The 13,811-nt window shown below is 38.5% G+C and overlaps 2 protein-coding genes and 1 non-coding gene across 3 annotated transcripts; 1 reads left to right on the plus strand and 2 right to left on the minus strand.

Moving 5' to 3' along the window:
• Positions 1–477: 477 nt before the first annotated feature.
• On the minus strand, positions 478–10,530 carry LOC112161723 (cytochrome P450 3A40). Its single transcript, XM_024297115.2, has 13 exons — positions 10,362–10,530; positions 10,187–10,280; positions 10,061–10,113; positions 9,859–9,958; positions 7,618–7,734; positions 7,013–7,098; positions 5,978–6,120; positions 5,777–5,901; positions 3,623–3,701; positions 1,532–1,692; positions 1,213–1,439; positions 807–969; positions 478–730 (listed from the first exon to the last, which is right to left on the minus strand). The coding sequence occupies exons 1-13, from the start codon at positions 10,427–10,429 to the stop codon at positions 656–658; spliced, it is 1,491 nt and encodes a 496-aa protein (XP_024152883.1). The 5' UTR covers positions 10,430–10,530; the 3' UTR covers positions 478–655.
• Positions 10,531–10,856: 326 nt separating this feature from the next.
• Positions 10,857–13,464, plus strand: mrpl57 (mitochondrial ribosomal protein L57). The gene is made up of 2 exons (XM_024297118.2): positions 10,857–11,012; positions 13,008–13,464. Exon 2 carries the CDS (start codon positions 13,023–13,025, stop codon positions 13,332–13,334), a length of 312 nt encoding a protein of 103 aa, XP_024152886.1. The 5' UTR covers positions 10,857–11,012; positions 13,008–13,022; the 3' UTR covers positions 13,335–13,464.
• Positions 11,563–11,644, minus strand: trnas-aga. Its single transcript has one exon. It is a non-coding gene; the product is annotated as a tRNA-Ser (tRNA).
• Positions 13,465–13,811: the final 347 nt, after the last annotated feature.

Here is a 13,811-nt window from a genome sequence, read left to right on the forward strand (position 1 = left end):
TAGTGCAGAGGTGTCAAACTCATTTTGGTTCCGGGTCATATTCAACCCGTCTGATCTCAAGTGGGCCGGACTAAGAACATAACAGCAAAATAACCAATAGTGAACTTGCTATCCGTAGCTTTGTTTTTGTTTTGTCCATTTTTCCAGGAAAGCTCGGCACTCCACGTCAATCTTTCTTCTTTTTCAGAAGAATATTTTGGTAATTGAAATGTCACACCTGATCCTTTTTCTTTCCTGATCTCTTGTCATGCTGGTTTTGCTTTTCCTTTGCTCCCCTAGTGGTGGAATTGTGCCATTTCCTGTGCCCACAGGAATGGGCTAAAAACTTGATTTTTTTCCCCAACATCCTTACAATTTTTCTCTTCACAACTGGGCCGGATTAAACCATTTAGAAGGTCATATCCGGCCCGCGGGCCGCATGTTTAACAGCCCTGGTTTAGTGTAAAAATCCAACATTTAACAAAAGGGAATGAAACATGGAGGTGTAAAAACATTTATTTTTTTAGTTAACAGAAAAGTCCCAAACACCTTTATGCTTCTCAAAATTAGTCAAATACATCAGATTTGAATAATAGAATCACGTGTGTAATTAGCGTTTACTGATATTCTATTATACTACCACTTGAGTTAGATGCAGATCACACTGGTCGTAACTTTATTGTTTTCTTGGAACAAACTTGAGTTTTATTGGTATGATGGGTTGAAACTGTGTATCGTACTGCATGGGAATCTGTAGAAATAAAAGGGAAACGAATCAGCAACACAACAACCGTGACTGACACACCGCCACCACGTAGGCGTCTCACCAAGGTCTCTTTGCACGTTTCCACGTCGTAATTCTGCAAGAGCCGCACGATAACCGCCTTCATGATGAGGAGCGCGTAGCGCATCCCCACACAGTTACGAGGCCCCAGACCAAAGGGCATGTAAGCATACGGGTTCAGCTCTGCTGCATTCTCCTTACTGAATCTGTGCAGACGACAAGATTGTGAGGCAACCTGTTTTTTTTAATGGGTTGAATACACCTCTACTCTATCAAAATACTCTTTCAGAAGAGCAGATTACTAAACAAAGCTCCTTCTAACCTGTTTTCTTCTTTAAAATACATAGATTTTTACCAAAACCAATGTGTTATCTACACAGACATATTCTTTGTGAAAGACTTTTAAATTAAATGTATGTAAAATTACAATATGTTCTCTTTTAGTTCACCTCTCTGGCCGGAAAACCTCAGGTGAGTCCCAGAAACGTGGGTCCGTATGTAAAAGAGACACAGGAACCCCAACCACGGTTCCTTTCGGGAAGGTGAAGCCATGGATCTCTATGGTCTTTTTGCACTCCCGGTCAAGTCGAGGTGCGGCTGGAAGCAAACGCATTGACTCACTAATAACCTGGTCCAGATACTCCAGACCACTCAGCTCTTCATAGGAAATCGGTCCCTAAAATGTGGAAGACAATATTAAAGTAAAAGTTGAGGATGGTGTAGTTTTTGGATAGAACGTTAGTATTAATGTATGTTGAGTCATAGTACATCTTTCTGTAGTCTGCTATCGATTTCTTTTTGCAGAGTTTGCATTGCATCAGGATTTGTGGCAAGACTGTAGAGGATGGAAGTCAGAGTGGTGGAGGTTGTCTCATAGCCAGCCAATACAAAGCCAAAGGCCTGGGAAATTACCTCATGTTCTGTCAAACCTGCAATCAAGAACAAAAAAAGTCTTTGCCATGAGTCATTTTGTTTCAGTATCTAATTTAAAAGTACTTTTTGCTTGATTTCAGTCATTTACAAGAGTATCATCTCAACTGAACAGAGATAATAGTGAGAACGACGACAAAAACTGTACTTTTGATTCAAACAGTAACATGTCCATATAGCTCACAGAATGCTCTAGAAAACTTGCATTACCTGCAATAATGCTAGTGTGAATGCTTTCTGCTAAATCTGGTTGCTGAAAATGCTGAAGCAATTTACTTTAATTGATGAAGAGTTTTGATGAAAATATAAAAACTACTTGCAAATCGCAACATTTGCTGAAAGAAATTTTGTTGAATAACTATGAAAGACCACTGACTAAAAATAAATAAAAAAATGCCAATTTTGCAAAAACATGTAATTTGTTGCTTAAATATGAGCTAAACTCTAAATAAGACCCTAAAACCTTAGTAGATGCCAAATTAGCCTACAAAGCTAGCACATTGCTACAAAGCTAGCACATCGCTAAATACCATCTCAACTTCAAAATAACCTAAAAGTCCTCTGTAAAATTAAATTAAAAAATGTTAGCCTGTTGGTAAAATATGAGCTAAACTTAAAATTACCCTAACAAAACTCAGTAGATAACAAATTAGCCAAAAACGTTAGCCTGTTGCTAAAATATTAGCTAAACTAAAAATTGCCTAAGAAACCACAGTTTGCCAAATTTTAAAAAAAGCGTTAGCCTATTCCTAGCTACACTCAAAAGTAGCCAAAAAATGTAAGTAATAACAAATTACCTATAAAAGGTCAGCATGTTCTAAAATATTAGATACAATTAGCATAAAAAACATAGCAGATGCCAAATTAGCCTAAAAAGCTAGCACATTGCTAAAAAGCTACCACATTGCTAAATACTATCTCAACTTCAAAATAGCCACAATATCCTCTGTAAAATTATTAAAAAATGTTAGCCTGTTGCTAAAATATAAGCTAAACTTAAAATTACCCTAACAAAACTCAGTAGATAACAAATTAGCCAAAAACATAAGCCTGTTGCTAAAATATTAGCTAAACTAAAAATTTCCCAAGAAACATTAGCCAAAATCATTAGCCTGTTCCTAGCTACACTTAAAAGCAGCCTTAGTAGATAATAAATTGCTATGAAAGGTCGCGTGTAGCTAAAATATTATAAAATGAACATAAAAAACCTCAGCAGATCCCAACTTACCAAAACAAGCTAGCACAATGCTAAGATAACAGCTCATTGCCAAATTATTTAAAAAAAATCCTGAAAACAATGGTTTCAAAGTGCACAAAGTTTTTGAATAATTTGAAAACATTTTTTTATGTTCCAAAAAACATACAGAAAGGCGCAGGAGAATCACTTAGAGTGAATGTTTAGCTAGTATTTAGCGAGATTGTTTTAGCTAATTTGGCAAAGGTTGTTTGGACTAATTTGGGCAATTTTACTACAACATTTTTCAGAAATTTAGGTCAACCTCAGCGCTCTTTCATAGTTCTTTAACAAAATTTCCAGTCTTTCATTTTTAGCAAATCCCTTCACTGATTAAAGTCTATCACAATTTTCTGCAAAAACCTTCAGCCTCTTCAGGGACCACATTCACCAAAAAGCATTAACACATTATCGCAAATAATGCAACTTTTCTAGTTGTGTTTTGGGGTCTTCCAATTAAACCTTAAATTTTTAGACAATACGCCCAATTACTATGAGATTTAGCTTCTCTTGTTTATGAAAGAAAACTGAGAAACACATGGAACATTTCTGTATTCTAGTTTTTATGAAATCTTCAACTCATACATTTTACATACATTACCTAATCAAATTAGGATTTTTTTTTTTTACTGACATTAATGTCCCGTCTGGGTAACAATGTCCTTTAAGAAGGAACGTTGTGGAATCAAACATACCTTTACTTGGTTCTCCCTTCTTTAGATCTTCTTCTGGTATCTCGCTCTCCATCAGCACCTCGAGAAAGTCTGGTCGAGTCTGTATTTGAAGATAAAAAATAGATATGCAGCCGTTAACCATCTGGAATATGCGTTAGTGAAGTCAGCTGATGAATTTTTATAGGATGTATTTTTTCTAGACCAAGACTGAAATGGTCTGAACCGGCCTTCCCATTTTCAAGTTCAGGCCGGTTTTGTTAGTCAGAACAAAGGGACATTTGAGTCCAGCAGGGAGAACTGGAAAACAGCCAAGGTGGTAGATCTCAAGGCACAAAGTTGAGCAGCCTTGGGTCAGTTAAAAGAAATGAAAAACCTCATTAAGTCAAAGATCCACCAGAAGTTAACATCTATGGACACCAAAGGAATAAGCTCAAAAGTTAGCTTTACAACTTTGCAATATAATAGTATGAAATAGAGTAAATACTACCTTAAATATTTCTCTGTTTCTCACATAAACATCTTCTGGCTGTAATGTTTCAACACAAAAGCATTTCCACACTCGTGGTTATACTTGTCCACTGTTGGCGTTGTTGGTGGAAATACCACCTCACAGAGTTTCTATAGTTCAACAGGTTGAGCAGCTTTTATTACTCCCTGATACTGTATTTTCCACACTATTAGGCACACCTACAAGCCTTAAGGTCCAACTTCAATCAGCTCTTGAGCTATTTTAAAAGTGTTCCTAGTGGTCTTTTCCTTATAATTATCTCGTTTTAGCTGAATTTTTAGAACCTGTTTTGTTTTCTAGGACATAGAGTTCAGGAGTCGGCAGGAGTTCATTAGAGTTCATTAGAAATTCTTGTCTGACTCGTGGGTGGGCTAGCAGGCAGCTCGCTACATTGAAGCTTGCTAACTCGATACAGCGGAGCTCGCTAGCTTGATACAACAGGGTTCGCTAGTTAGCTACAGTTGAGCTTGCTAGCTCAACTGCTAGCCGAGCTCACTACAGTGTAGCTCGCTAGCTTGCTGCAATGAAGTTTGCTAACTTGATACAGCGGAGCTCGCATGCTCGCTACAATGGAGCTAACAAGCTCACTATAGCAGAGCTTGCTAGCTTGATACAGCGAAGTTCGCCAGGTATCTACAGTGGAGCTCGCTAGCTCGCTACAGCGGAGCTTGCTACAGTGAAGCTCGCTAGATTGCTACAGTGGAGCTAACTACAGTGGAGCTCGCTAGATTGCTACAGTGGAGCTAACTACAGTGGAGCTCGCTAGCTTGATACAGTGGAACTCAATACAGCAAAGCTCGCTAGCTTGATGCACCGGAGCTGGCTACAATGGAGCTCGCTACAGCAAGGCTCGCTAGCTTGATACAGCAGGGCTTGCTAGCTTGATACAGCGACGTTCGTCAGGTAGCTACAGTGTAGCTCGCTAGCTTGATGCACCGGAGCTGGCTACAGTGGAGCTCGCTATAGCTGAGCTCGCTAGTTCGCTACAATGGAGCTCGCTATAGCAGAACTCGCTAGCCCGATACAGCAGACCTTACTAGCTTGCTACAACGGGAATCGATACAGCAGTGTTTGCTAACTCGATGTAGCGGATTTGCTAGCTCACTACAGTGGAGCTCATTAGCTCCTACCTCCACTGGGAGGCTGGCTAGCGCAGTGAGCTATCCCACTGAGTGCTCACTTAAGCTAATGTGGACAAACCCAATTGAGGTCCATGTTTTCTGCCCACTTTTAAACTTACAGGCCCCACTTGGCCTTGCTGGCTGGGATCAGTCTGTTTTTTTATGTGTTACAAACAGGGCTGGGAGTTACAGGTATTTTGAACACGCTAATGCTTTTAATGTTTTACCAACAAGTTCTAGAATTACTGTAAATATAGTTAATAAAGTCGGATTTATTTCTGACTTTTTTGTCTTGCTTAATTTACCTTATTGTCCTGTGTGGCTTATACATGTATGAGATAAATTTGAAAATGGACAGTGCACTATATAATAATCCGTTCCGCCCTATAGAACAGAAAATATAGTATATATCTGCAAGTATTATAAATGAAAACACTGTATCTTTATGGAATCTAACAGTAACAGGTTTACTGCACTAGTTCCAGTAAACTAAATGAGATATTTAAAAAAATGTACAAATTTTGCACCTCACAGTTAAATCCTTACCAGTTTCCCTGCCTTATGTTGGTCTCTCAGTCTCTTGATGATATCATAAAAAAAATCCACACTAGATCTGGGGAGAGTTTCAAATTTGAAGAGCTTCAACAGGAGATCACCGAGAGGAACCATTGCTGAAATAGACCACACATTGATAAGCAATGATGTTGATACCATGTCAAAAATCACTCCAGAGATGTTGTCTTTTACTTTTTAAAATAAGAGGCCAAAAATTGAAGGTTGTTGCTTTCTGGGCTTGAATATTAACGGGGTCGTCTGGGTTATTTATACAGTCTGTTTCCACGCTAAAAGTTGTGCTGGCCACAACATCCATGGTGTACGGTGCCACGAATCTAGAACCAAAAAATAAAACAGATTTATTTTCACAACATTTTGACCTGTAGAATCCTCTGCAAACATATTCCTGCCTTTTTATTATAATTTTGTTAAAAAGTTGCATTTTTACATTTTTTAAAATTGGCATTCTGCTAGCTTTTTGGACTATTTTGGCATTTACTAAGATTTTTTAAGGCTATTTTGAGTTAAACTAATATTTCAGCTACATGCTAGCTGTTTTGGCTAATTTAGGCGTTTTGTTTTTGTTTTTTAGGCTGTTTTTGAGCTTAGCTAATATGTCGGCTACATGCTAGCTGTTTTGGCTAATTTAGGATTTTTCATTTTTTTGGATATTTTGAAATTTAGCTATTTTTTCAGCTAAATGCTAGCTCTTTTGTCTAACCTATGTTTTTTATTTTTAGATTCTAGGCTAATTTGGCATTTAGCTAACATTTTAGCTGGCTATTAGCTTCAGCGTTTTCAGTCGTCAGCTTCAGTGTTTTTAGCTATTAGTTTCAGCATCTTCAGCTGCTAAATTCAGCTTACAGCATTCACACTAGCGTTAGCGTAGGTAATGCTATATATCTAGTTTATAATTATGTTAAGTTAAGGTTCTAAAGTTTTAAATATGTAGTTTTAGAGTGTTCTATACATGTTTATCCTGTTCGTTTATCCAAAGTTGTGTTTTAGATTTTGGCCCCTTGTGCGGTTGAGTTTGACACCCCTGGCTTAAACCAAAACGCCACCGTGCTGCAACCTAAATGGAGGTTTTTCAGCTAATTTGACTGAGATTTGACAAATATCCAAAAAATTAAAGCCAGAAAGATTTTTTAAACAAAAACATGGTTATTTCCATAACCTGAATGAGACAAGCAGATGAATTTAGGTATTTTAAGATGAACAACATACTGTCTAATTTCAACTGGTTCATCCAAATTCATTCGTCCAAGTTTTTCAACGAGTCGGTCTGCGTAGCCTGTAACAATGGGATAAACCTAGACAGAAGAAAAAAAGTTCATGGTGAGGATAGTAAAGGGCTTTTTATGTTTTTTTCTCATTATTTTTGTTGGGTCTTTTCAAAATAAGTCCCAAAAGGATCAAGAAATACTTGATCAATTTACCTTTTTCAACAACATTTATGTAAATGTCATGAACACATGGCCTAACCAAAAAACTTCAAAGGAAGACAAAAGTTAATTTTTTTTATTATAGTTGGTAAGAAATAATCATAACAGCCTAATAATTCTTAAACATTTTAGACTTTCCTACTCAGCATTACAAGGTTTCATGAGAAACTCAAAGAAAACTGTTATTGGCTCATTTACTTTTTTCTATTACAAAGGTTTTGCCTAATATGGTTACAAGTGAGAGAACTTGCACAATTGGTGGCTGACTAAATACTTTTTGCTCCACTGTATATCTGTAAATCTTGAGGCTAGAAACATTTCAACAAGTTGTTCAGACTTATAGAAAAATTAGAGCAAGATCCACAGCAAACATAAAAAACCAGTAACCTGTTTCAGTTTTCCACTGGTGAAGCATGGAGAGAACGAGCTGCGGATCCTCTTCCACTGTTCATCCTTAACAACTGCAATCCCATCAGCTAGTGGTCCATCTTCTGCAAAAAAGTTCTAAGCAGAGAGTTCAACAGCAGATAATGGTTATCCAACATGTTGACTACAGACACATCTTATGTTTTTTTTTCATTGTCTGCAAATTATTTGATTTGTCTGTAATAGTTTTACTTAGTTAAGGAGCATTGAGTTTGGACACATTCCAATCAATCAGATATGTCTTGAAAACATTTGATTCACAAGATTGATGAAGTTCCTTCTACTTCATCAGCCTGGACTCCTACAAAAAATCTGTAATTCTGCAGCTGAAGCATCTCATTCAGGAAGGAACGTCTATTTGCAGTGTAACAGAACTGCTTCATCTGTTTTTTTCCCCCTGGAAAACAGGATTGTCAGATAGAAACAGAGACTCAAGAGTCACAAAGCTTTCTTATGGCTCTTTTTTTCTTAAAAGTCTCTGTTTTAAGCAGCAAATTACTAGTTATTCAATGCAGGAAAAGAACAAGAAAGCTTGGAATACAGTAAGTTCTGTAACTTTTCTCTTCATTTGTTTTGCTAAATGAAAACTTTCTCAAAACCCCAATGGTAAAATAAAAGCTTTTCACTGATTGGATAAGTGCTTATAAAGATATATGCCCCTACTCCAGGGGCAGGAATCTGTTTCTAAGCCTTAGAAATCCAGGTTTTTCTCCTTAATTTTGTTCGCTTTCACTAATAGTTTTTGTTCCTAGTTTTGGTTTTAGTACTGTCTCTTTAGTTTAGCAATGATTCTGAAATAAAGCTCTTATTTAAATTTCTCTCTGGGTTCCTTGGATATTTGTACATTTTATTAATTGTAGTATCTTGGGGAACATTTTCTGTTTGTAAGCCTGAGAATTTGTGTTTGTTCTCTTTTCTCCCCATCATCTTCAATTTACGTTCCAATGCATTCACTCCTGGACCTGTTCAACCAACAAACGGCTGTCCTGCCAGTTTTAATCCTCCTGGTTTTCTGTCTTTTTTCTTAATGTTGCGTAACTCTTCCTTTTCCCTTAGAACTGGGACTTAGCAAAATACAAACTCAAAATCTCACTCTAGTCAAAATAAGGTTAACAGTATTGAATCAGTACAGCAAAAGTACAACAAATGAACTTTCTCTAGTACTGAAGCTGCAATCATTTTGACGATTTATCTTTTCCTGTGTTTGTCTTCTGGGCTTGTCTGGAAGCAGTCCAACAATAACAGCAGAACCGGCCAAAAGAGGCCAGAGTTGGTTCAGAAATGTTTGTTTTTACAGCCCATCCCTCTACATCTCAGAGTCTACAACCAAGAGTCTGCATCCCAGAATCTATGTCCTAGAGTGTGTACCTCTGAATCTACGACATGTCCCTGTGTCTACGTCCCAGAATCTACAACCCAGAGTCTACGTCCCAGAGTCTGTGTTCCAGAGACTGCATTCCAGAGTCTACCGCCTATAGTCTACACCCTAGAGTCTACGTTCCTTAATCTGCATCCCAGAGTCTGCTTTGCAGAATCGGCGTCCCAGAGTCTACGTCCCATAATCTCCACCCCAGAGTCTACCTCCCTGAGTCTGTGTCCCTTAGTTTGCATCCAAGGATCTACATCCCAGAGTCTGCGTCCCAGAGTTCTCATACCAAACTGTACGTTTCTAAACCGTTTCTAAAGTACAAATACTTCTTGCAGGATTCAAATCAACCCTTTCATTTTTGTATTTTCCAACTTTAATTTTTAAATCATTGCAAAAGATCAGATGAATCAAAGCTAAGAATAGATTCTGTTATTTCCTGCAAGCTTAAATTTAATTAGGTTGTAAAAAATCTTTTGCACCTGCCCAATCTGTGATTATGCAATAGATAGTGAAGCAAATTTATGTATATACACAATAACAAACAGGAAGAAGTTATTATTCTGAGTTTGAATGCTTTACTGCATTTAAATCTACAAAAACTTGGAACTCGAAAAATAAATAACATATTTTCCTATCAGAAAGCAGTGATTTCAACTGTGTTCTCTTTAAGAGTATGAACTTTTCCAGGAAAAATCACATAAACTAACATGAAATCTTCAAATCAACTTATTGTTTCTAAGCAAATGAATTCTTTTAAAGTTGTTTTATTACCATGAATGGCTCACCTTTAACATAGAACATGTTATCTTACTTAAGAGCTCATAATGACTTACCCTGCGGTTTGTAAACACACTGTAACACTCCTTCACCAACACAGCTTTGAGGATCTCAGTATTTGCAACCATCAGGATTGGTTGACGTCCCTCGAAAACTCTGAAATAATTATCAGAAAAGAGAAATAAAAGTATTAATAAACCCTTTTATAATTGCGTCACTAATAATAATAGCTGTGCCTGTGATGAAGCAAAACCGTACCCCCAAACCTCTCCATACTTGGCCAGGCACCGACGGTCGAAGCCCAAAAGGTCCTGAATAAAATGACAGAAACGTAGATTTAAATATTGCCAGGTGTGTCACAGCAGGAATTGAAGTTTGATTTACCGTCCCTATTTGCAGAATATTTCCAACAAACGGCATGGGCATCGGTCCGGGGATGCCCATGTTTTTGAAAACCCGATACGGCCAGATCCCATATCTAAGGAAAGAGCGACTTTCAGAGTTCGGAGAGAGAATGGAACAACTCAAGAAAAAAAATAAAGTTACTTTTCATACTCACAGGAAAAGGACGGCGAAGAAAAGAGCCAATAAAGTCCATGTCGTTGCGGAGAAGAGCGTGAAAATCATCGTGAGTGATCTGGATGACAGCTCTGTGGCAACACAAAGTGAAGAACAGCGGCCAGTCGTATAAACCTGCAGAACCCTCTGCAGTGGGAGGAGAGAGGATCGTTGAAAATGGAAGTTGTATGTGATTTTTATTAATTAAAAAAAAGGTTTAATTTCGTTCCAAAAACAATTAAGATATCGCAAGCAATCAAACAAGAAGTCATGGTTACTGAGAACATAGAATAATTACAATTCTTAAAAAAATAAAATATGTTTTATTCCATTAAAACATTTTAAATGCGAACAATCAACAAACCAGACGCATGCGGACGTGGGAACTGTGGAATAAAACATTAAACCTGACGGAAAAAGCCGAAACTAATTCAATAACACAAGAACGTAACGAAATATAACACAAAATACTTTGTGGCGTACTTTCTTTTTGCTTTTCGCAGAAAGAGAGAGAGGGTATTTTGAGCCTTTCGCCTTTCCGTAGATAATCCGGAAGTACACTTTTCACCCTTTTTGCCGCGTGCCCGATGTTTTATTTGACATTTTTTGGAGTAATTTGAACTTAATTCTTGGAAGCTGAAGGTGAAATAAGGTACGTTTATGAAGAAACATGAGGTGAACGATGTCTGTGGGCTTTCAGCGACTTCGTGTCTCCTTTGCCCTTGGACTCTGCAGTCATTATCAAACGTAAACATTGTGAATCTGAATAAACTGGTTTTATCATGTATTTATAAGGATTGTGATATGTTATTTCGTATTTATGACTAACTTCTGCACACTTAGCGTAATGTAAAGTGGATTATTTCGAGCTGTAACAATTGCAGTTGCAGGTACAATAACGCCGCTTTTCAGAGGCTTTAAATGTGCTTTGAATTAAAAAAAAAAACGTGTGTAAATTGTCAATTACATGACCCGTAAGTCACTGCGTTGCTGGAAAATATCAAATTACATCCGTAATAATAGTTTTATTATTTTTATAATAATAAGGTATCGGTTCCTTTGCCTAACTGCCAATTGCAGTCGGCATAAATGAGCAATAAATTTAAAAAGTAAGAAAAAGCAGGATTGCATTGTATCTCTTTTAATTGTCATAGTTAATACCAATTGCGCTTAAAAAGTAAGTATTTGGGGAAAAAAAATGTCGTTGTCGGCAGGATTCGAACCTGCGCGGGGAGACCCCAATGGATTTCTAGTCCATCGCCTTAACCACTCGGCCACGACAACCGTGACGTATATGTGACAAACATGCAGTATCACACAAGGGAGTAGAAAAGAAATTCGAAGCATACTTGCCAAACGAACAATTTTATGGTAGTTTGTTGGTATAATTTGAGAAAATTTGTATTCAACTTTTTATTAAAAAAAATCTTTTGCATACAAATCTTCGGGGTTTTTTTGTAGTGCAGATCACAGGATGGGATAGATTGGCAGTAGTATACAAGCTTTGGAGACAAATGTTTGGATGGTCAAAGCAGTTTGTAGTATTTCATTAGAAAAATCATTGGGTTTGTCCACATCAACACAAGTGGGGATTCAGTGGGTTAGCTTGCTACACTAGCTAGCTGCTCTGGGGACAGCGAAGCGTGCTAGCGAGCTATGCTGTATCCAGCTAGTGAGCTACATTGTAGCGAACTCCACTGTAGTATGCTAACGAGTTCCACTGTAGCATGCCGTCAAGTTCTGCTATAGCGAGCTCCACTGTAGCATGCTATCAAGCTCTGCTGTAGCATGCTAGCAAGATCCAATTTAGCATGCTAGCGAGCTCCACTATGGCATGCCAGCGAGCTACACTGTAGCATGCTAGTGAGCTCCACTGTAGCATGCTGTCAGGGTCTGCTATAGCAAGCTAGCAAGCTCCTCTATAGTAAGCTAGCAAACTTTGCTGTAGCAGTCTAGTCACCTCCACTGTGGGATGCTATCAAGCTCTGCTGTAGCATGCTAGCGAGCTACACTGTAGGATGCTAACGAGCTCTACTATAGCATGTTATCAAGCTCTGCTGTATCGAGCTTGTAAGCTCCTCTGTAGCAAGCCAGCGAACTCTTCTGTAGCATCTTAGCAAGCTCCACTGTAGCATGCTATCAAGCTCTGATATGGCAAGCTAGTGAGCTCCTCTCCACTGTAGCATGCTATGAAGCTCTCCTATAGTGAGCTAGCGAGCTCCTCTGTTGCATGCTAGCGAAATCCACTGTAGCATGCTATCAAGCCTGATATAGCAAGCTAGCGAACTCTGCTGTAGCATGCAATCAAGCTCCATTGTAGCATTCTAGTGAGCTCGACTGTAGCATTCTATGAAGCTCTGCTACAGTGAGCTATTGAGCTCCTCTGTAGTATGCTAGCAAGCTCTGTTGTAGTGAGCTAGCTAGCTCCGCTGTTGTGAGCTAACAAGGTCCTCTGTCCACCAGTTGGCTGGATAGCGTAGCAAGTCAACCAACTCTGTCCCTTTAAGCCAATGTGGACAAACACATTTTCTGCCCACTTTTAAACCATATGGGGCCCACTTGGCTTTGCTGGCTGGGAGACTTTCAGACTGCTGTCAATTCAGTCTGAACATTTTTAACACTAAGTCTGAACTCTTTTTGCTTTCAGATTTACACTGCCATCATGTTCCTCACCCTCACCCTGCTGCGGAAAGGTATCCCTGGGAAGCAGTGGATTGGAAAGTATCGCCGGCCGCGGCAGATCACATGGCAGATGAAGCGCAACACCCTGAAGAACCTGGAGCGTGAAGCCGAGAACGAATACTGGATCAGCCGGCCGTACATGACCCGGGAGCAGGAGCACTCCCACGCTGCAGAGCGCAGAGCCCAAAACTGGCTCAAGATCAAGGAGACCAGTTTTGCCAACTTTCCTCAGCACAAGCACATAACCGACCACCTGAGTCACCTGAGAATTAGCAAGACATGGTCAAGTTAAACAAGGATACACAAAGACTGCTGAAATGTAAAAATAGAACCTGTTAATCTGAGAATCTGCGATGAAAACTTCACCAAATATTGTTTGATTTTCCTTCTCTATTAAAAATGTTACATCTGTGAAGCAGAAACTGAATTTGAACTGTGATTTCTCTACATATATTCACCTCTACACACTCCACTGGACATGTTTGCCCTTATTTTAGTGCTAATTAAAAGTTTTCTTTTTCACTACGGATAAACAACCAAGCCACTGGGAATATCTATAAAAGCATGAACAAGAGAAGAGTTTTCCAGAGGGAATGAATGTTGGGAATAATTTAGACTGTGGATGGTGGTTCGGGCAGTTTGAAAACTGGAATCAATACTTTGTGTTATAAGATTCTTAAACATAATTGGAGTCACGCCCAACATGATGCCACATGTTGACAGTGCGTCCAAAGAAAGATGGATTGTAGAAAGTTGTGTAATGTTAAAC

This window comes from Oryzias melastigma, linkage group LG15, assembly GCF_002922805.2.
Source record: "Oryzias melastigma strain HK-1 linkage group LG15, ASM292280v2, whole genome shotgun sequence".
NCBI lineage: Eukaryota > Metazoa > Chordata > Actinopteri > Beloniformes > Adrianichthyidae > Oryzias > Oryzias melastigma.

Coding starts and splice junctions, on each gene's coding strand:
- mrpl57 (XM_024297118.2), top strand. CDS start 13,023: ATGTTCCTCACCCTCACCCTGCTGCGGAAAGGTATCCCTGGGAAGCAG.
- LOC112161723 (XM_024297115.2), bottom strand. CDS start 10,429: ATGATTTTCACGCTCTTCTCCGCAACGACATGGACTTTATTGGCTCTT. Junction 7,099..7,617: donor CCAGTGGAAAACTGAAACAG/GTTACTGGTTTT, acceptor TCTTCTGTCTAG/GTTTATCCCATTGTTACAGG. Junction 6,121..7,012: donor GAACCAGTTGAAATTAGACA/GTATGTTGTTCA, acceptor TTTTGGTTCTAG/ATTCGTGGCACCGTACACCA.